The sequence below is a fragment of the Falco cherrug genome, chromosome 6, assembly GCF_023634085.1.
Source record: "Falco cherrug isolate bFalChe1 chromosome 6, bFalChe1.pri, whole genome shotgun sequence".
In the NCBI taxonomy this organism is placed as follows: domain Eukaryota; kingdom Metazoa; phylum Chordata; class Aves; order Falconiformes; family Falconidae; genus Falco; species Falco cherrug.
The window spans coordinates 4,800,583-4,823,792 of NC_073702.1; the positions used below are offsets into that span (position 1 = coordinate 4,800,583).

The 23,210-nt window shown below is 42.3% G+C and overlaps 1 protein-coding gene across 3 annotated transcripts in view; it reads left to right on the forward strand.

Annotated features, from left to right (window-relative positions):
* The window catches only part of UBE2J1 (ubiquitin conjugating enzyme E2 J1), a 38,583-nt gene continuing 15,373 nt past the window's right edge, over nt 1–23,210 (forward strand). The window contains exons 1-5 of one of the 3 annotated variants that reach the window (XM_027798010.2): nt 1–82; nt 1,672–1,754; nt 19,072–19,145; nt 20,929–21,060; nt 22,255–22,339. In XM_027798010.2, the coding sequence (XP_027653811.2) occupies nt 19,086–19,145; nt 20,929–21,060; nt 22,255–22,339 (277 nt within the window). In that variant the 5' untranslated portion in view covers nt 1–82; nt 1,672–1,754; nt 19,072–19,085. Of the gene's footprint in view, nt 83–1,671; nt 1,755–6,134; nt 6,332–11,150; nt 11,530–19,071; nt 19,146–20,928; nt 21,061–22,254; nt 22,340–23,210 lie in introns of those variants that run through there. The other 2 variants (XM_055714199.1, XM_055714198.1) reach the window with 2 other exon arrangements.

The following is a 23,210-nucleotide window of genomic DNA, read 5'->3' on the forward strand; positions in this document are numbered from 1 at the left end:
GCCTGCGTCCCCTGCCAGTCTGCACCGCTGTGAGTCACTTTGCTAGACACCTTTCACCACCTGCAAAAAAGCCTGCAAGCAGGTACACACAATTTAGGACTGTAAAGTAATTCATTGGTTAATACAGGTAGCTATGACTAGTAGGCTACTAGACTTAGCGTTAACATGCTCACATCCCTCTGCAAGACACCAGATGAGTCTTGACTGGCCAGTGTCACCAAACTGCCATTTTCTTGACTCTGCTTTTTCCTTCCAGCATTTTACACCTTTGCACATTGGTCTGTTTCTCCTGGACCGCATCTCAACAACCCTCCCTCCATCTCTAGTTCTGCCTTATCTTGCCTGGCTCTGCTGTGCAGCCCTTCCTCATGGCGTAGCGATCCCTTGAGAGTGCCGAACCCAGGCTGCGGGGCTGGGCTGTGGAGCTCAAGCAGCTGAAACTGCAGAGGTGGTGACTTGCTGCCAGGCAGTGGAGGTTGGGTTAATACAGGTGGCTGGAGCCCAGAGAGCAGTGCAGTTTGCCAGAGGGTGGGTACAGTGGTCATCAGAGCCACTCTCTGGGCTCCCCTGACCTGTGATTAGGGGCTTAGTCCAGTTGCCCCCATGGGTCCCTCGTGTCGTTGAAGGTGCTCTAGGCACTCCACGTGCCCTTCACCTACTGCTTTGTTCGGAATGGCACCAGTATCCCGTATCATACCCTTCTGCTCTGTATGGGTATCTGGCGTACCTTAGGATACCTCATATGGCATCAGATGCTTATATGTGTGCAGTTGAGTCAAGCCCTAGTTTTCCACCAACCATCTGAGAAACTCCTGGGTGTCCCAGATATCTGCAGGAGGCTGGTGGAGACACCTGATAACTCAGTATGTCTTGATTAATGACACAGTAATCTGTAATCATCCTTACACGGATTGTAAAACACTTTTTGAGGAGCTTTAAACTAAAAGCCTGCTCATAAATCCTTTATTCCCATTGCTGAGTCAGTAGGAGCTGTATCAAGCAGGTACCCACAAGTTCACATTAAAGTTGTGAGTAATGTTTTCGGAATGGATGGGGTGGAAAGACTGCTTGATGGCAGTCCAACAGATGTAATCCTGACGGCATTCCCTCTAGCTGCTGTGTAATTGTGAAGACAGATGCTACCTTCCCAGAAGGAAGCTTATGGGAGTAAGTTAAAGTGAAGGGGCATGAGGAGCAACTCACATAAGGAAAAAGTGGCATGAAGAAAATCTGGGGCCTGAAGCTCTGGAGAGTGAGGATCATGAAAAACTGGCTGCATGAGTCAAAGTCTATGCCTGGTATTTTCTCCCAGAATAGTGGCACAGGAGCAAAATAATTTTTAATGAGGAGTTCACAGCTACTCGCCAACCATCTAGTGCTCTCTGCAGTTTGCATGGTAAAGAATATGCATCAGAGAAAGTTTCTGTCGTTATCTGTAGTTACTAACACAGAGTAACTAGATCAGGGAACCAGAGTCATGAACAGCAACTTTGATTTGTGCCTTTCTTTGCATGTTTCTTCTGAACTAGAAACCATCTGAACTATTACAACAATGAGGCCAGAAGGGTGTGAGTCAAGTGACTGGCATGACTCTTCCCATTCTTCAGGGGGGAAAAAAAAGGTGATAAATATGGGGTGATAAATAAGTGCCTTTATTTTGACTTCACACAGTGTGGACTACTGCAAGATGTTCCAGAAACTGCACTGATGTTCCAGATCAGGCACTTGCTTGCTTGGGCAGTTACACCAATCTGGTAACTTCTTTCATTCTCTCTTCTGTTTCTGAAATAATGCTAATTAAAAGTCAGCTGGCAAAGCCGCCTGTTTTGTGAGATGGTTGCTTTAGAACTAAGCTTGAAGAAAAGACAATAATCACTTTCCTGAGAAGCACCATGCATCTGTGCAATTGCTACAGGGCATTGGTTACACAATGCCGTGCTTGTTTTTATCGGTGAGGAGGAGGTGCACTTGTTGAATCCAGATTTACCAGGTCTGAATTCACATAAAGGATTTTAAAAGCTGAGACTGTATTAGTCACCAATGAGCGCAATAATGATTTCTCTTCCAAATGAGTCACATCTGTTCCCACTCATAATATAGGTATATTAATATTAGATTCTTTAATTCCATTAGAGTTTAATTCTGCAGTCAACTGTATTGACAGAATAGCATTATAAATGAAGCAAACTGCTCTACATTTTGTGAATTATGAAAGCAGGGTGTGGATGCTTTGTGCAAATAATTATTGTATTTTCGTAAGCTTGTGTGATCTCAAAACTCTAGAAGAAATAATTTGTAACTCAGTTGACGAGACAGCCTACAAAGCATACAAACCCCAATGAACTGACTTTAGGTGAGCACTTAACATACAGTATACACTGCTGAAACATACCTTACCTCACACAATTATATGACCTGCACAGAGAAATGAACAATAGTTCAACGTCACATCACATAGCCTAAATCCCTGAGATCTGCAAGAATATGCACTGATACATCAGACCCAAGTACAAAACCCGAACGCCTGTGTCACACAGGTGTCCTGCTGCCCAGAGAAAGGGGAGGTTTCAGGAGTAACTCCCTCTTCGGGGGCTTCTGCTAGGGGCTTCTTGGTGTCCATCCCCCCAGCTCCGCATGCTGAACTCCATGATTCCCATTCCTACCTGCTGAGCTCTCCTCTCAGACTTTTAAAGTCAGTTCATCAAGAGTAGAGTCCTACTGTTAAAAATAAGAGGGTCTATCGAGTGAAATGTTTGTAATTCTTTCCAAGTGAGGGGAAATGCACTATACATTTGTATCAGTTATAGATAGCTATATATATCAGATGCAGCTGTACGTACACACATATGAAAATACCTAACTAGGATGGTCTTGAACAGAGATGACTTAGCCTAATCTCCATTTGCAACTAATGGAGAAATCCAGGAACTCTGAAAGCATGATTTGTTGGATCTACAGCTAACATCTATTTGAGGCAAGATGAACTCTGCTGTAAATGCTCCTGGTTTTCTCCATTAGCTATAAAGTGAGCCCCTGGTAATCAGCTCAGAAATATGTACCCCTAGTTTGCAATTGTCCAGTGGAATTCTGCCCATATGCTTACTCTGATTTGGCCTTTTTTGCCCAGTAGAAATGGCTGCAATTGAAGAATTATTCATTTTATCAAACCTTATGATTGTCATTAATTAAGATGTAATATTTTTTTGCAACAGAGGGGCCTATATGCTTCATCAGTTTGAAGCTAGGTGGCTGTATTGGAGCCTCTGTTTTCATAAAAAAATAAAAAATAAAATTCAGTATACCACAGCTTCACCAAACTATACAAACATGAGCAAAACCATCTTCCTGGAAACCAAAAATCAAATAAAAATAGTTAGAAATTATTGCAGATTTTTTTTTTTTTGTCAAACTGAAGCCTTACTTCAATGTAAAACATTTACTAAAGCCACTCAATTTTTTAGTATTTTGAGCTGTCAAAACTGATTCTTGCTGTTCTACAACCAATTTGGTGAAGTTGCATGAAATCTTTCTGCAAGAATTCAGCATGGTATTAAATAAAATCTTTGTTGCAGCAGTGTTCAGGCAAACTTTCAGTTTCTATACGATTCAGCTGAGCATGTTTATTTTTTCAGCAAGTTAGATCATATGACAGGATACACAAGCTACCTGAAGTGCTGCCAGCATGTAGGATTTGAATGCAATTTTGCTACTATATTTGGCTGTTAATTGTAAAAAACTCACAAGTTCTAGCACAAAATGGCTTCTCTGTGCAAAAGTCTAAACAAAAGGCAGATGAAAACACAAATCCAAAGGGCATTTTTGATCAGAGGCAGGAAGAGGAGGGAGGCTGCTGGTGGGGACGTGTAACGCTGACTGTGCAAGATCGGTGCTGTCCCTGCTCCTTGTCTGCCCCAAGCAGCTGCTGCCATGAGGGGCTGGGAATTAATCCCCAGATTTCTCCTCATATGCTGACTACCTCACAGGAATCAGCAGTTTCATCTGGCAGCATTCACCTCCTGCAGCTCTGATTTTTAACTAATAATACATCTCAAAATGAAAGCGGTCTTGTATTGCTAGCTCTGCACAATTTCACGTGGCGATTGCCCCAGCACCCAGCCAGGCCACAACGTAGCTTGCTTAAATAGGGACAATGTATACATCCTATCAGTGAATTTCTGTTACGTAAAATTTAGGTCTATTCAGCTTATTTTCAATAGTGCTTAGCTGTCATGTAGTTACAGTGCCTGTGTATTTCTCTTTTTAGCTAAAAGCCCAAGTTGCATGTTAACAGCAGGTGCTTCCTCCTTGAACTATATAAAATGACCTTGTAAGTGTGGTCAGGGTCAAAAGCCAGAGCCCAGAAGGGAAAGCCAAACTCCGCATTACTCTTAAGTAGTTCATGATAACTATCACTTCTTGATTCATGCCATTATTCATATTATAATACCATTTAAAAAATTATCTTTGATCAAAATAGATCTCAGAACTTTTTACATGGAAATTCAGATTTTCAAATGCAAAATACTGCTGTCCTACGTTGGGGAAAGGCAAGGTGTAGTCACAGATGGTCCCAGAGGCCTTCTCCTACCACACAGCAAGATGGCTCTGGCAAATGAGGAAAGGTGGGACATACCTGCTAAGAACAACCAAAACAGTTTGTAAGCACGACAACCAGTGCCTGCAGCTCACCATCTCCAGCAGTCAGATCAGCCATTTTTAGCCAGAAATGCTGAGATGTCCTCAAGAGTTTCTGGCCATCAAATGTACCCTGGGGTGCTTTTGGTGTAAGAGGGAACCCCAAGGTCTGATGCTATCCCTTCCTTTCTGCTATATATAATTATCTGTACTTTACATTATTTGTAGTGCTTTGTCCTGTAAAAAGGAACATCACTTTGCCCCTTTGAAAATTCAGCTACTTGTTAGGGTGGAGTAAAGTTGCTTTATTGATTTATTGCTGTTTCCCCCGCATTACTGTGCAACAGAACAGGTAAGCGAAGAGTAACACCTTGTTTTGCAATTCTGAGAACATGAGGAGGTGAAAAACTCAAATGTTTTTGTTTACAACTGCACTCCATTGCTGTTCAAAGAAAAGACAACTAAGACATCAAAACATGAAAAAACTATTTTTGTAAAGATGATTTAAAAGAATGTTAGAGAAACATGGGTGAAATTAAGGACAAATCATGAACTAGAGCCATGAGTTTCAAGCTTATGCTATTGAAGACAAGCACATAAAAGCTGAGATGTTTCTGTTTTACAGCTTGTACTGAATTAAAGGGAAAGTGACTGCAGAGATTATAACCACTTTAATTTATGTATTTCCTTAAATATAAATTTTTAAAAGTGCTATCCCAAGTGTACTGTGGCTGTAACCAGGTGGGAGAGAAACCAAAGTTGTAGGTGCAAACAAATACTCCTCTGGCATTGCGGCATGGAGTGATTTCCTCATCAAGTCAAGCTCCTGCTAGTTAATTCTTGCCTAAATTAACGATCGATCGTTGGTGTCATGACACCATTTCAGTCTTTTGCGATCCTGAAAACCAACAAACAAGATGCTGCTAAGTCTTGAGAGGATGGTTAAGTCTTTCGGGGGGGGGGGGGGTTAGGGGGGTGTCGGTGGATCTGTGGGGTCCCGGAAGCCCCTTGTCTAAGCCCCCAGTTTACGAAACAATCGGCTCTTGCCAAGAGGTCTTGGGGCACCTCACCCCATGGCAGCTGCGGTTGGAGCCTGAGGGGAGAGGGGGCGCGGGGGCAGCGTCACGGCCGCAGCCACCACGGCAGAGCCGCGGCCTAAAGACTGCGGCATCGCCTCGCAGCCCCTGCGCCCGGAGCCGCCGCTCTGCTGCGGGGCCCGGCGTCAGCTATCGCTGCTGGAGACCAGCTGCTTCCCCCACGCTGCCACAGGGAAGGAAGGGCGGCCTGGGAATTCCCACTTGTGCAGCGCAGCCGTACGGACTGCCCGCCCGCCGGCCGGCCCTGCCGCGCCCCCGCCGCCCGCCCCGGCTGCGCGGCCTGCTCCCTGCTCCGGCGCTGCCCGGCTTGGGCGGGCCCTGCCGCCGGCCACCCCGCGGGGCCGGGCCGCGGGGCGGGGACGACGAGGCCCCGGGGGCGGTGCCGGCGCGGCAGGTGCCTCCCTCCGCGGTCACGGCGGGGCTGCTGCCGCCGCTGCCACGTCAGGGGAGTTTCCCGAGGCGAGGGGAGGCGGGCTGGGCTGGGCCCGGCCTTTCTCCTCCTCCGGCCCCGGCCCCCGCTGCCGGAGACGCTGCGGAGGGAGAGAGCGAGCGAGCGGTGCCGGCTGCCATGGAGGCCCGGTACAACCTCAAGAGCCCGGGTAGGTGGCGCGGTAGGCCCCGCTGGGCGCCAGGGAGGCGGTCGCCGGCCTCGCCTGCAGGCCGCGGCCGGGCGGGGGGCGGCTGGGCCGGGCAGGGGGGGGCGGCTGGGCCGGGCGGGGGGGGCGCGGCCGTGCCTCAGGCTGCCCAGGCCGCCGCTTGCCAAGGTGGGCGGGCGGCTGTGCCCGCCCCGGGGCCGCCGCGGTTCGCGGAGGGTTCGGGGGCCGGTGCCGGCTGTCGCCTCCCGGGGTGCGGCGGGACAGGTGCAGCGGCCGGGCCGAGGCCGCGGAGGGGAGGCGGGATGGCGGCCCGGGGCCGCGGCGACGCCCACGGGTGCGGGTCGGCTGCGCGCCGGGGCGGAGGCGGGCCGGGTCCCCGCTGCCCGCAGCGCGGTGGCGTTGAGGACTCCCTCGGAGCTGAAGTCGGTTCGCAACGCTGGGAACGCCCCGGCTGCCCGGGGGGGTGTGTGTGTGTGCCCATGCTTTTTTGCTGGTTCGTCGAAGCGTACCTTTTTCTCCAGGTGGCTGAGCCCTGTTCCCCTGGGTATCGCCTCCTTTCCAAGTAGGTGCGTGTGAGGGGACAACCATAGCTTAGTTTGGGTGGCCTAAAAGTTTGTTTTATAGAAGTGTTACCGTATGCGCTGTATTTACATGTGTTCGTGGGATTCTGTGTTAAAATTCATGCCTTTTACCTCCTAGACTTTCTTGTAAATCTTTGTGAGAGAGGTGCCTCGAGATGTTGGAGATATCTCGAGAAGCAGCGCTGGAAGGGAAGGTCTTGCTTCCTAGGAAGGGAAACTGGAGACAGGTGGGGACCTTCCTGTCCGGCTGTGCTGGAGCAGCGGCCCCTCGCTGGCTGAGCTGGGCTTCACCTGGGAGCTGCGCGTGCAGCTGGAGGCCTGCCGCTGCTGCTGAGCCAAAAACCTCTTCCCCAAGTTGCAAGGGCCAGTTGGGTTTGTGTGTTGGTTGCTATTCTGCCCCAGCTTTCCTCTAATCAGGTTTTGGGAAATAGGTATTGTTAGCTTCCTATTATTATGATGAATAGTGGCTTTATTCTTTAATCATACTGTCCTATTACCAGCCTGGGAGGTGGGGAGAAACTGAGTGTTATGATGACTTGTACCTTACAAATGTAAATGACAGGTTTATTTGCAAAACATGCCTCATGTGGATGATGAATCTATTGCTAAATTATATCCCTCGCCCTCACACCAAAGTCGCATAACTGAAACATAAGAAGGATCACAAAGCAAATGAAGTACTTGTTATAGTTTGAAGTATCAGGAAGGAGGACCTTTTTTTTTTTTTTTTTTCTGAGATATGCCAGATGTGTTACGTATGTGAATTTACAAAGTCACACAAATGTGCTCACTAGTTATGGTTTGCCACGTCATTGGAAATAGTGGTGGTGTGCTTTATGACAGCCTCCTGGGATCTGGGTGTGGAGGGCAAATACTTGTGGCTTAATTAGAAATGTTCTTCCCCTCTGTTGTTACTAGTCCCCCTTGTTTTCAAGAGAAAAGTTCCTTTACAGGAACTGATTTTTAGTACCTGTGCTGTTCCATAGTAAAATGAACCTTACTTGGCAAAGATGAACAGTTCATACAGTGGGTCAATATTGCTTTCCCAAATTAAACTTGCTCTATAGCATATTAATGTAATAAATTATTTCTTTCCATATGGATGCTGAAAGTCTATAAATGATTTAAATCACTTTAAAAATCTCTGTAAGATGATTTAAACCACTCATTTCAATAGCCACTTAATATATGTGACATCTCTGTTTAAAAAAGATGGATGAAAAGCTATTGAATAAATAAAAAAAAAATACTGTTTCTTCAACAGTTGTTGTCCATTAGATTTAGTTGGCTGTAATTGTGTATAGCCGTTATCCTTAGTCTGGCACTTCTCTTGCTAATCGGGTAGATAAGCATATGTGATTATTTAATATTTTTGTGTAAGTTTTACAATTCCTATCTTGTTACAGTTGCATGTGCAGTTTAACGATGGTACCTTACACTTGCCATTCAGCTGAAGGCTTAAGACGGACATGTAGAGCGTTCTCATATTGCAGTGGTTTTAATTGACGTGAATGCACTGAAAGACATAAAATCAAATCCATCATGTTTCCTGTTTCAGATGGTTTATCATCTGTGGACTGAAGTGTTTATTTTGGTGACTGAGCCCTCTAAGGCTTTAGAACCAGTAGATGTCCTTGTGCCTGTTCTTGTTGCTCTGACTTGAATAGAGGAAGAACCAAGCTGCTAACCTTTAAGGCCGGGTCAGCTTTAGGGATTTGGAATGTGCTATCTTGAGAGAGTGAAAAAAGTAATCGTTTTGTGCCTGCGGAAGAGGCTTCTCCTGTTGAAGTCTCCTGGCAGCACCTCAAATACTGTGTTCAGTTTTGGGCCCCTTGCCGTAAGAAAGATGCTGAGGTGCTGGAGCGTGTCCAGAGCAGGGCAGCGGAGCTGGGGAAGGGTCTGGAGCACAAGTCTGATGAGCAGCAGCTGAGGGAACTGGGGGTGTTTAGCCTGGGGGGAAGGAGGCTGAGGGGAGACCTTATCGCTCTCTACAGCTGCCTGAAAGGAGGCTGTAGGCAGGTGGGGTCGGTCTCTTCTCCCAGATAACAAATGATAGGACAAGAGGAAATGGCCTCAAGTTGTGCTAGGAGAGTTTTAGATAGGATATTATGGAAAATGTCTTCACTGAAAGGGTGTTGAAACATTGGAACAGGCTGCCCGGGGAAGTGGTGGAATCGCCATCCTTGGAAGTGTTTAAAAAAATGCATAGATGTGGTTAGGGCCATGGTTTAGTGGTGGCCTTGGCAGTGTTAGGTTAGCAATTGGACTTGATGATCTTAAAGGTCTTTTCCAACTTAATTCTATGTTTCTATCAAATCTGGTTTTGGACTTGAGCAAACTCTTGATTGCAGATGGTGACATCTGTCTTCTCAGTAGTTTTAAAGAAGGTAAATACTGCTTACAGTTTTAGTGTAAGTTATTTTAATGATTATAGTAGGCTTTATCTGAAATATTGTAGAGGAAAACACATTTGAAGTAGGAAAATTTTGTTCAAGAAACCTGTGCTTTGATCTTCCTTTTAAGCCTTTTAATTAATTCTGCTGTAGAGGTAGGACAGGAACCGAAGTTCTTCTATGGTTATACATGGCTACATGGAATCGTCCTTCTGTGAGTAGGTGTGCTAGGCCAGATTAATGAATGAGGATTGATTAGGCTCTTAGTGCCTTTCTTTTTGTGTGCTTTAAAATAGACTGCATGAAGAGCTATATTGCTACACAACTTTGTGCTGCTGCTAATTGTTCCTAGTCAATATATTAATCTTCTTCCTTTTCCCAGTTTCTCTAGCTAATGTTAATTCATCCCAACGTCGCTGAAAGATGGTAACTCCCCTCCACGTGAAACAAGTAGTATGCAGGGGAATAGTGTCTCTGTTGATGAGAAGCAGTGCAGCTGGTGCTTTGGCAGGTCTCTGTTTACCACAGGTACACCAAGGTCTGGACTTGGTGAGGGTGGTGTGCTGAGCTGCTGCTGGCTCCTGTCAGTTACCCTCTGTAAGGGCACAGAGGTATGGAGGCGTTCACCTGAAGCTGTCTCCTCACGCCATCTTTGAACATTATTTCTTTTCCTTTCTCAAAAGACCATTAATTTTGGAAGGGAAGAAATTTCACGCTCCACACTTCAGGCTTCTTTGTATTACTTCAATAAAGCAAAGCCTTTTAAGATGTTGCTTCACATTTTATGTCTATTTTTGGCACCTGTAAAAGGGCAAGCTATTTTCTGTCTTAGGATTTCAAAATGGATTAGTCACTGTATATCAGCCTGCTACCATATGGCTGATAAACCTCTCCCATCAATATTAAAGCTCAGCTGACTAAAGCACAGATTTCATCCTCTTCATGCTGCGGGAACATCCCTATTTTCTGAAATTTATAACACAGCTACTTGGAATAATCTCTTTACTTTTTTTCCAAGAGCTGTGACCCTTAGCCCGCTGCAAGATCAGACACCAGATCTTGCAGTCACTGTTTTTGTAGTGACGGTCTCCCTCTTTCGTGTAGGATGTTACCAGTCTTCTGAGCAGGTATTTATCACAGACACACTTGAAGAATTGTGAACGGCTACTCTACAGTGACTTGCATATGGCCCACAAACAATAGTACTCGTTTTGGGCAGCTTTTTGTTTGTTTTCAGCAGGCCGCCTCATCTAGAATTGGCTAGTGAGGGCCCTGGATGACTGGGGAGAGCAGGCGGAGGGAGGCATGGTGCGTGTCCTGCATTTGCTGCCCAGAGACAGGGCTTTTGGATCTTGGACGCACAAGGAACATAACGTGCTGAGATAGTGATCTTCTTAGCTGTCATCTTCAACACATTTACTGCTTTTCCTACAAACTATACTTTTTTCTCCACTTTTTACAAGTAAGAAGTGTTCCTTGTTAACAAACACGCATCAGTTCTTTGTTAATTAAAACCAGTTAGTAGAAAATGGCCAGTAGGTATTGTGCTGCTTAGTACCTTCCATGTATGAAATAAAGATAGAATGTTTTAAAACTAAAAAGTTGAATGGATGTTAACGGATTTATTAAGGCTGAAGACAGTGTTTGATCTTAGTACATTCAACAAGGACCTTAATTTGATAAGTTTTATCTCCCTTTGTGTTGACTGAACAGTTGTCTTGAATTATACTTTCGGGAAGAGTACTGTACTTCCTGCTGCTCTGAGGGAAATGAGGACTAAAGGTCTGTCCTTTCTGAGGGTGAATGGAAAGAGAGACTAGACTAATTAAAAGTATTCTTTTTTTACAGTTGTCAATACTTTATGTGAGCATAAGAGGCTTGTGGGTCTTGCAAAAGGATATATGTGAGGCTGTGAAGATGTAAAGCAGCTATTCAGGAGGCTTGTGGGTCATGGAAAAGGATGTATCTGGGACCCTGAAGATGGAAAGCAGCTGGCCTGTCTCTTGATAAGTGGTGTTTCCATTTGTTTTGTACCAGAAGTCAAAGGAACTGCCAAACCAAATTCTAAAAGAAAAGCAGTGTGGGAATATATGGCTGCCCCAGACAGTTGTTACATTTCTGCAATGGCACATTTCAGTTTTGTAAGAACAATTGTTTTGTCTTGTTACTTGAGATCTGCATAAAATTGGAACTTGACTAGTGAAGAACATCACCGAGGCAGTGAATGGTGAGCAACCTCGTTATCTTCATTTGCTTTTACTTAGACAAAGAAATGTGATTCTATAGTATGGAGAAACAGTGTTCCACAGATGATGATGTTTAGAATAATGTTGAAACTACAGTAGATTTCGGTGGAGACAACTTTAAAATGGTGGTGCTGTTCACCTGAGTTTGAAGTTTTGACGACTCTTCATTATGCCCGTTCCTCTAGCTCTGGAGGTGTAGGTTTGATAAGGTGGTTTTGTAGTTTTTTCACTTCCATACTTCCATACTTCCACTGGTAGTATGGAAGGAATCGTCAGTGTTATGGTTGCTTCCACTGCTGGTTTTCTAGTTCTAAAAATCAAAGTCTTTGCATGGTGTGTTGCTGGTATGCCTGTTTGTACATACTTCTGTTGCTGAGTTGTCAGAGCTAAGGTTTGTGTAGTCCACTTCCCATCATAGACAGAGGCAGTAGGGAACACTTTGGAAAAGAGCTTTAAAGAAGCAGGGTATGTAGTATGTTCTCCTCATTAGTGCTTTAAGGGCTTGCCCAACTGGAAGTCTCATCTGTCTTCCAGGGATTTTATTCTGTGTGGATGCAACTGAGATGTGTGTCCTTTTTTTTTTTTTTTTAAATGAAGAAAGATCAGGTATCTCTGTCCTAATAAAACTTAAATGTGATCTTGATTAAAAATTAAGTGACTGTAAACTGCTACGCAAATTTTTCTGACATAGTCACATTTTTGTGAAATTACATACAAAAATATATACAGGAACTGAAAAGTCTGTTTAAAGACAGAAGTGGACTCACAAGGGTTAAGAAGGGGGGGGCAAAACCAATAAAGTCATGGCATGGTACAGGAGATAAGCATTAGTAATGTGGAGGGCACTTGAAAGTGGTAATGTGGGTTTATTTCTAAAGTAGATACTATTTGACACGCTGTTCTGCAAAAGGATTGTAATTTATATTTCAGGGCACTTTTGTGTCAAGCCCGCTTTCCCTCCCCTGTTATTGCTTTTAATTCTCTAATGGTCATATAATCATTCACAGGTTCTAAGCTGTCCAGGAAAAACACATCCACAATGGAGTAGGTGACACACAATTACCCAGTGACACTGTGCAGGTTGCTGTGAGCCTGTTAGAGTCTCTGTATGTTTAGATTTAATAAACCATTCTCTAGAGTACAACACTAATTAAAAAAATACCATTCTCCATATCAAAGAGCTGTAGTAAAAGTATTTCATAAGTCTCCAGTCTGCTATGACTTTTTGTTTTAAATGTTTTCTTGCATGCTTTAGTGACCACATTTAACATGATTTTTTTTTTACTTAAAATGTCAAAGCTCATTGAGTGTTGTCATTTTACAAGAAGTCTTACTTTACACGTAAATGTAATCCTGACTTTTTTTTTAATTGCATGATCCTGTCTTTGTGCAGTTGAACTACTGACTGACTGTGATTCACTGTTTTTTTCTTTCCCTTATGTGAAATTTAAAAGTAAATGGAATTTTCTTTCAAATACAAATACAGGCAGTTTGAGTGAATGGATACCTGGGTGCTTTGGGCTGCAGTGAGGCCTGGTGGTGGTGGCTCAGCAGGTGACACTGTGCACTTGGTGGTTATGCCAGCCATGGGTCAGGCACTCTTGGCTCAGTGGTCAGGTATTAAGTGGAGGGGCAAAAACCAAAGCCAGCTTGATTTAATAAAAGTTTCCCAAAATGTCATCCATGACATATGCATCATCTAATTGAAGGGCCTTGATGCTTGTCTAAAATTGATTATGTGATTTCAATTTTTTAATTTTTCTAGTATTAGTGTCTAATATTTTTCCTAGTTGTAGATAGCATCATTAGCGGACAAACATGTAACAAAGATGTCTTGTATTTTGCTAATAGCTGAAGTGGGTTGAGTAGTTATAAACCCCTTCATCCCAGAGAAACTTTAGAAGAGTTTTACTAATCCATTGGAAAAACTGGATTCAATAAATAAATTGCATCCTTACTTATGCTGCCTTGGTCAGCAGAGCCATGGGAAAAAAGTATTACTTTTTCTGTATTTCTTCTGAGTGGACCTCTTAATCTTACTTAAAATGAAGGGGAAAAAAAATAGAAGCCATTAAAAAAACCCCAAAAGCAGCAAGCATTTGCTAAAGCAGTAAAAGCTATCAGGTTGTTTTATTCCTTTTTTTTTCCAGATCAGGTAAGTCAACTTGAAAAATTAGGGATCTCTAGCTTTATACCAGCTGTTTTGGGTTCCTTTGGTTGTTTGTGAGTTGTTTGGTTGTGGTTTTTTTTAATGTGCTTTCTTTTTCTCAAACAGAAGAACTGAAATTTGGTAGAATGAAATGGTTGCTATCCATTTGAGGAAGATACTGTCATGCACATCCCGTATCACTTAAATATGAATTTGTTTCACTGGTGATGCCGCAATCATCTTTACGTGCAGAAAATGCTGTCTCTTCATGTGAGAAAGTACAAGGGGCTGAGCCTTGCTGACTGTGACCTCGCCCTCCCCGTGCTTCCAAATGTGATTTTGATTACAATGTCACCCACCTCACCACTACTGCTGGTCTCCCCTGGGTCTGTTTCTCCTGTTGAGCTTTTGTACCCGAGTACCATTGCATTTTGTAGATAAGTTGCAGCAGATCTTTAGGAGGCTTGTAATGGTTTCTGGGGTTTGGGGTTTTGAGTGTTGGAGAGAGCTGGAACTTGTATCAGATTTTCAGAACTTCCAGTGAGCAAAAGTACACAACTTCATTATGCTGGAATAAATCCTGTTGCAATGTTGTGTGTTATGTTAACGTTAATGTAGCCTTGATCAGCTCATTTGATTGCAACATTTACTGTTCACTGATAATGTAAAAATGAACTGAAGTTATTCCTTATTAAATTCAGAAGACTACTAACAGAGCTCTGTAAGGCTAAATACAATTGCTTTATTTTAAGACTATGATTTGCTTTTTTTTTTAAACAAAGGTGTAATATTTTAGTAAGAGAACACCACCGATGTTCAAATCTCGTCTCTTTAAGCAGTAATATTGACATTTATGAAGACTGATCACTTGTATTTTCTGTGTACAGAAGGATTTTCCAGTCACCAGGTGCAGACTAGTCTAGTTGGGTGTGATAGCAGGAGTACTGGAATGTGACTTCAAGGTGTATCCAAGACAAGCAGTTGGGTTGAACAGAAAGTTCAGGATAGCTTAACATAAATGTTAATAAAAGTAGGATTTGACCAGGATGGTTTTTGACAGAAGTGAATCTACAAATCTTATATGCATAGATTATACAAATTTTGCTTATTGTGTTATTCCGCTGCTGCTCAATTCTAAAGCAAGCTTTCAATTTGATTCTCAGGTTTTTAACATCTGTGGTTTTGCTTTTCAGAAAAATTCTATGAGTTTGGTGCAATACAGGAGGCAATTGTCAGGCAGAGCCTCTGGCCCATAGCACCCTCTCTTTCCTTTCCTCCCCAGAGCAGTGGAGAGCTCCTGCGCCTCCTGCCAGGGTGGGAACTCTCCTTTGCTCTCTAGAGTTAGTCCAGAAACTTAATTTCCTCAGTATTTAATTTCAGTGAACATTATGATAAATTGTTGCAGAGTATACCTGTGAAAGCATTGTTATTTTTCATGCTGACAGTCATGCCATGTTAAAAAATACCTTCATTATTTTGTATCTAAAACTTGTCTTCAACAAACTGAATGTGTCTTTTTTTTGTTGTTGTTTTCTTTTTTTTTTTTTTTTGGTTGAATTTGTGGTACATTTTGACTTTATTGACAGTTTGCAATTCTTTATTTTGAATGGCCCCAACTGTTCTCATTTTTCAAAAGCGCCATAGCCAGACATTTACTCAGATGACTCAGTTTGATTTTAAGTGGGTTGAAATACTATATTTTGCATCAAAACTCTTTGTAATGAAGTTTGGATAAGAATGTCCTGTACTTGTTGCAGGCAGACTGTGAATTACGTTTGTTTCTTTTGTCGTGTTTTGTAGTAGCCAAAGGAGTGGCTGTTTTTGTGAATACTGCAGCTGTGCTTAAAGAAGAAACAGTTTCATGTTTTTGCCGCTGGATCACACATTCTCAGAACGAACCTTTATCAGTCCAGGCTGTTCTTTGTGGTCTGTCAGTTGGCATTTTTCAGCAATGTGGAAATAGAAGCACAGAATGGTTTGGGTTGGTGTCGTGGTTTAACCCTGGCCAGCAACTAAGCCCCACACAGCCGCGCGCTCACTCCCTTCCCTGCCACGTCAGGATGGGGGAGAGAATCGGAAAAGTGAGAAAACTCATGGGTTGAGATAAAGGCAGTTTAATAGGTAGGCCAGAAGCTGTGCACACAAGCAAAGCAAAACAAGGAATACATTGACCACTTCCCCTCGGCAGGCAGGTGTTCAGCCATCTCCAGGAAAGCAGGGCTCTCTCTGCATTACTGGGAAGACAAACACTGTAACCCCAAATGTCTTCCCCTTCCTTCTTCCCCCAGCTTTATATACTGAACGTGATATTGTATGGTATGGAGTATCCCTTTGGCTAGTTTGTGTCAGCTGTCCTGACTCTGTCCCCTCCCAATTTCTTGTGTCCATCCAGATTTCTTGCTGGTAGGGCGTAGGGAACTGAAGAGTCCTTGGCTTAGTATAAACTTTACTTGGTAACAACTAAAAACATTAGTATGTTATCAACATTATTTTCGCACCAAATCCAAAACACAGCACTGTACCAGCTACTAAAAAGAAAGTTAACTCAATCTGGGCCAAAACCAGGACAGCTGGAAGGGACCTTTAAAGCTTAGTTAGTCCGACCTTCCTGCCATGGGCAAGGACACCTTCCACTACACCAGGTTGCTCTGAGGCCTGCCCAACCTACCTGTGAACACTTCCAGGGATGGGGCATCCACAGCTTCTATGGGAAACCTGTTCCAGTGTTTTACTATGCTCATCATAAGGAATTTCTTCTTTATGTCCAATGTAAACCTATTCTTTCAGTTAAAAAAAAAAAATAAAAAAAATGACCCTTGTCCTATCACTACAGACTGTGGTAAAACGTCTGTCTTATAAGCCCATTGTAAGTATTGAAAGGCCACAACAGGTCTCCTCAGAACCTTCATTTCTTCAGGCTGAACAGCCCCAACTCTCAGCCCTTCTTCATAATGTGCTGCTTTTTCTCAGCCTTTCTTCATATACTTGTGCTGCTTTTTCTTAAGGTAACCTAGGTTGCTTAATACTGAAAACTTATTATAAGCAAATTATCACTATGGTATACAAAAGTGAAGTTGTATATTTTGCTGTATTTTATGCTCTGAGTGGAACAAAATTTCATATTCTTTCAGTGTATTTTATGCTGGCTTCGTAAAATATCTATATTCTGGCTCCTTGATAGAAAAATAATGCTATGAGAAAATACATACAGCATCACTGTCACTGTTAATTAAATACAAAAATATGTTAAACCCCCATGCTTTAATTTGCTTCTGTTTCAAATTCTACTTAACAGGAGCCCACCTGCTTGCTTTCCCCACCTGGCTGCTGTCTCTGTTACTTCTCAGTACAAACCTGTGGTTTCTCTGTTCCTGCATGCCAGCACCCAGGTTACAGCCGTGGAGCTGAAGCTGTAAAAGGCTGTTCCTTCTGGGACGAATCCAAGGTGCAAGTGTGCTTTACCAGTGATTCCACTCCCAGTTTTAGGCTGGTACGCTGGGTACAGGCCTTTCTCTGAGTGTCAGCAGACTTACATAGAATGGTCTTGAAATTTTTTTTCCCTCTCTAATGGTTAGCTTTCCCTCAGTTAATATGAGTAATTGCATGTAATGCTGATATAGGGGGACTGTATTTCTTTTCTGTTGATCCCTCATCTGGGAAATCCTGGTAACAGAGTTGTCTGCCTCGTCCGTGACTATTCTGTCTTTGTTAGGTTTCATTATATATGTTCTCAGTTTTGTTATAGTTACCCTTCTGCTTTGTGAGGTGTTTGCTCCTGAATTAGCTCATCCTGGTGCATGCCACTCTTCTGAAGGCAAGAATCCAGGCTTGTTGGCTATGGAGCAGTGCTGGGTCTGAAGATTTTTCTGGTCCAGGCTGGTTTTCTTATTATTCCTCGTTAATGAACTGGTAAACCTTAATGCAGATGAAAGAGACAAACTTTTTCAGCAGAGGCGGGATGCTGACACCTCCCCCTGGCAGCAGCAGAATTGGGACAACAGGCAACAGCAAATTTCCACAGTCTGTTTGCTTCTTCCGTTGTAAGAAGTGACATTCTCAAACTTTGAGCTGTTGTTTATAGCTGTCAAGAAGCGTGAAGGAGGAAAAGAACTTTTCACAGTAGATTGAAATCAAAATTCCTCTGCAGGAAGTTTAGAGTAGCTTCCCTCACAGTGTCATGAGAGTGAGTAAAGCCCTGGAGTCTGAGTGTTCTACACAGCCTACAGTCAGGTGGTGATGTCAGGCTTTGTAAATCAAGGAACTACAGTTCACTTTCACCATGTCTTTATGCTTACATGTAAGGGGATTTGGGTAGTGTTTCTCCTTTAGATAATTACATGAGTGGGAGGGACTTCTGTGGTTTGAACTGAATGTGGAGGGTGGATTATGGGATCCTGCTCCTATGTAATTACTTAAAGAGGTAACTGGTATTTGAACTTTTTCCAGTAAGTAAGGAGGGAGTAAGAACTTCCTACCTAACCTTATTAATGAGATGGCATTCTTGAATTTCTTGTCTGTAGTTCTTACTTTTTATGTTTAGGTCTGCTCTTTGGTTTGGCTGAGTTCTTTGTTAGGCATTTATGCATGATGCACATGAGGGCACCTGACAGGACAAGTGGTGTATCAGAACTTATTGGAGGGGAAGGAAAAGGGAGGCGCAGAAAATACAGATTGTGCTGGTGGTTCCGAAGTAGAAGATTGGAGAGGGTAACTAATGTCTATCCTGAATTTAAGATAGGAAAATACCTGTGTGTCTACACTCAGTAGCAGGTTCAAACTGCAAAGGCCCTGGGTGAATTTTTCTGGCTGGGCATATGTTTTTTTCAGATCCAGTATAAAACTTTTATCTCCTTGTATTATTGCTATGTTGATTTCTCCCAAACTTTACTGTGACCTTCTTTGGAATAGTTAAGGGAGTAGTCATGTAACAGTCATGGGAGGTGTCAGGATAAAGCTTTTCAGCAGTTGTTAAAAGATGCACGTGATGTCCTTTATGATAAAGGTGTTGAGGTTGTAAGTCTTGTACATCTTGTATTTAAAGTCTGAAACTCTGTTAATGGCACCTATGTTTTTCCTTATGTGTTTGGTGCAATTATTAATGTAAAACTACTTTAGTCCCATTGTTCAGTGTTGAGAAAGTCTGTGGCCATGCAACATATTTTTCATAACTTTGTGCTTGTATAAGTCATTTAAGGTTTATTCAGCATGAGTAATTTATATTGTGTCTTGAATTATTAACTCCAGTGAAGAAGCTGGGGTGTGCTGAAAAACATTAGCTGAAAGGAGCTGTTCAAGAAATATTTATCTATTTTTGTATGTGATGTGTATGAATTTTTTTTCTTTATTTTCATGTCTTACACTTTCTCTTTTTCAGCTGTCAAACGTTTGATGAAAGAGGCTGCAGAACTGAAGGATCCTACAGATCATTATCACGCACAGCCTTTGGAGGTTTGTTTCTCTGTATGTTTGCAAGAACTTGTAATTAGGCTGTGTTATATATACACGCTTTCTAAGTTCTCTATGTGCATATATATTTAAAACGTACCTATTTAGATGCTAGCAGAACATTTAAAATTGATTCAGTTCTTTTTTTCCTATGATGGAAATCAACAGCAGAATTCCACTTTAATGGTATTGTAGTTCCAGGTTGTTAGTGAAAATACATTAATACCCATTTTACGTTGGACCGGAGTAATTTTGTTGCACAGATATAGTATGTTTATTCCCCCAGTCCTGCTTCCTGAGACTACATAAATGCATTATGTTTAAGTTAAGCTTTTTACACCTGTCCTGGTGTACATCAAACCACAACATTGTACTAGCTACTAAGAAGAAAATTAACTCTATCCCAGCGGAAACTAAGACAACACCCAAACCTGACATCTGGCTCAGTTGCTGAGTTGTTCAACAAAATTCTTAAGCCTAGGTGATCTATTAGGGTTCACTACTTTGCATACAAACCAACCTGTAAAAAATATAAATGGGTGCAATTCTGGGTGCGTTGTAAGAGAGAATGCTTAGATTTTGCTTAAATAGTAGCTTCTTGAGGTCTTCTAAATGCCCAGTGAAGTTTTTGGGCTAATAGGGCAGTGAAGTTCTGGTGGTTAGAAGCTTAAACAGAAACACCTTCTGATTTCACTGGAATAGTAAAAAAGGCAATGTTCTGTGGTATTCTGTTTAGGGGGTTGATTTAGCTGTTCACAGAAATATGTAGTGCACCTAACATACAGAAAATAGTGTGTTCCTAGGTACTATGAAATACATGTTATTACCAACTAGTTGTCATCTGTACCTTGTGTTTCCCCTTCCTGTGGTGAAATGTAAGGATTAATTCATGCTATTACTTGTAACTTACATGAAGATCTTATTTCTGGGTTAGAACAGTGACTTGCCGGGAAGAGAACAGTGGCAAATGAACAGAAATGCTGGAAGTGTTGCCAGTTACCTCCCATCCTTGAAAAAATCGTAACTAGGTTGTCACAGCCCTCTGGTACCAGTGTTCAGCGTTAGTTGAGAGATCTTGTTTACTGACAGCAAACCTCATTTGGACTCCTGTATTAATAGTAGGAGTTGTTCTGCTTGTAAATATTCAGGGAGTTGTGGGCACTGTGAGATCTGATACACAAAGCCAAATGCAGAACCCTGAAGAAATAATGCTTGAAGAGAAGTTATGTAGATGTCCATTGAAAATAGTTTTCCAAATTGGAAAGTGTACCTGTTGTGCAGTAAGGCACAGTAGCTGTTTAAAAATTGTTTATGGAGGAGCAAAAGAGGATGGGATTTCTCTGGGGTGTGTGTCAAGTCCCTGTGTTGACTTGGTCATGGAAGGGGCTTTGAGGATGCTGTCATTAATATTCTTTTTTGGGCTGGGTCTCCCTTTGGTTCTCCAGAAATGATTCACTGGTGCAAAGACAGTTTTCCATGTGTTGGGTATTAAGTTGTATCTAGTTGGGTATCTAGTTGTATCAGTTATGACAAGAGTTTTGCATAATGAATTTGAGGGTTTCAAAAAAAGCTGTTGTGTAAGAAAAATACCGGAAAGCTATAATATTTTATCCTTTTAACCAGAATCTTAGTGCTGTGTTGGTTATCTTAATTTTCATTTGATTTTGACTTCTTAAAATTTCTGCTGCGGACTGTCCTTGGTCAAGAAAATTGTTTTTAGTTGTTTACTACTTTGACGCACTTTTCCCTTTTTTTTTTTAATCTCCCTTTGATGGGGGCATTTTAGGATAATCTTTTTGAATGGCATTTTACTGTTAGAGGCCCTCCAGATTCAGATTTCGATGGAGGGATTTATCACGGGCGAATAGTACTACCACCTGAATATCCCATGAAACCACCCAGCATTATTTTGCTGACGGTAAGCATGTTTACCAGTTTTTTTCCTTTTTACATCATCAATTGAAATGTAGATGTCTGAGAAATATTCTTGGCATTTAAATTATTATAATTTTGGTAAGAGAGGTGGCATAGTACAGTTACTGCTGCTGATTTAAGACCAGAAGTGACTTTGGTATTCTGTAATTACATGAAGCTTTGCACCTAATATATGAAATTTTACTCTAGGAGTCATCACATTGCTGATATGATTGCTTAACCTTCTCTCCATGGGCTCTCTTGGTTTCTGTTGGAGACATTGGTCACATGTCGGAAGGCAGACCTATGGTTTGGGGCAAAGGCACACATTTGTGCATAGTTTCATAGAGCTATAGCTTTTCAGGCTCTCTATATGTGGTGTGTGGGTTACAGGAGCAACAGGCAAGCCACTGTGTCACACTGGAACATGTGAGATATCAATTAAGGGTTTCTTCATGCATGAATAGAGGTAGATGGCTGAGGGACTCTTCCTCTACTCCACTCTTGTGAGACTCCACCTAAAATATTGCATTCAGCTGTGGAGCTCCCAACGTAAGAAGGACATGGACCTGTTGGAGTGAGTCCAGAGGAGGGCCACGAAGATGATCAGAGGGCTGGAGCACCTCTCCTGTGAAGACAAGCTGAGAGAGTTGGGGTTGTTCAGCCTGGAGAAAAGAAGGCTCCAGGGAGACCTCGTAGCAGCCTTCCAGTACCTAAAGGGGGTCTCCGAGAAAGCTGGGGGGGGACTTTTTACAAGGGCATGTAGTGGTGGGACAAGGGGTAATGGCTTTAAACTGAAAGAGGGTGGCTTTAGGTTGGATACTAGGAAGGAATTCTTCACTACAAGGGTGGTGAGACACTGGCACAGGCTGCCCAGAGCAGCTGTGGCTGCCCCATCCCTGGGAGTGCTCAAGGCCAGGCTGGATGGGCTTTGGGCAACCTGGTCTGGTGGAAGGTGTCCCTGCGCGTGGCAAGGGAGTTGAAACTAGATGATCTTTAATCTCCCTTCCAACCCAAGCCATTCTATGATTCTTTTTTTTCAGAAAGCTGAATGCCAATTTTGTGAGGTTGGCAGTAATGTAATTATCAAGTGTTGTTTGCATATAGATTCGTTTGATCATGATTTTTTACAACTTTTACTAAAACCCAAGAGTTAACTTCCAGCATGTTTTACTATACCTTTCTTCTTCCTTTGAAGGCCAATGGCAGGTTTGAAGTGGGGAAGAAAATTTGTTTAAGCATCTCGGGCCATCATCCTGAAACATGGCAGCCTTCATGGAGTAGTAAGTAACAGTTATTTGGAAAATGTTCCCCCCATCAAGCAACTAAGTCTTTAAACTGAAAAGAAAATAATCTCACAAGGAATATTTATAGTGAAAAAGGAGACAGAGGGAGTAAAAGTATAGGAGAACTTGAGAAATGTAAAGTTATGAAAGAACGACATAGGAAGATTTGAGAATAAGTAAATAAATACTGGGTGAAATGGTTGAGAAACTGAGGGCTGATGGTAGGCTCTTAGTGGATGCTCAAGCATTAAGAATTTGCAGACTACTTAAAATATTCTTTGTTTTTGTGGTTTTTTTTAAAATTGTTCTTATGAAAATACTTTAAATCCTGTTACTTTACCCTGTTTTTGTATAATTAAAACCAGCTTGAATATTGATAGAGGGGAGTGCGATCAGCTTTTAATTGTGATGCTGTACTTCTGAACACTCAAGAGGAAAGACTTGGTCCAAGTAGTCCAAGTTCACAATAACTGAATGTTTTCTACAGGTTTTTTTTAAAGTTTCATTATCGCAAAAATTGAGAGTTGCCACAGACAATCTAAGGCAATATTTCTGTGTTTTTATAATTTTAGTTTTGCTGAGTACAGTGCAACAATTATCTCTTTCAATATCAGTTGCAGATATAAAATATGTACTTAAGATCTTAGGAGTGTTATAACAGACCACTTCAACTTTGGTAGTGTCTTGGTTTTTTTGAGTAGAAAATACTGTCTTCTGAGTAGGAGGTGTAAATATCCTATCTCTATTTTGTGGTAGTTATCTTCATGTGATATTTATATACCAAATCTACTAGCAAAGTGTCTTGAATTCTTAAATTTCATGACCATGTAAAACAAAATCGAAGGGTAGATATTGTCTAAAATAATGT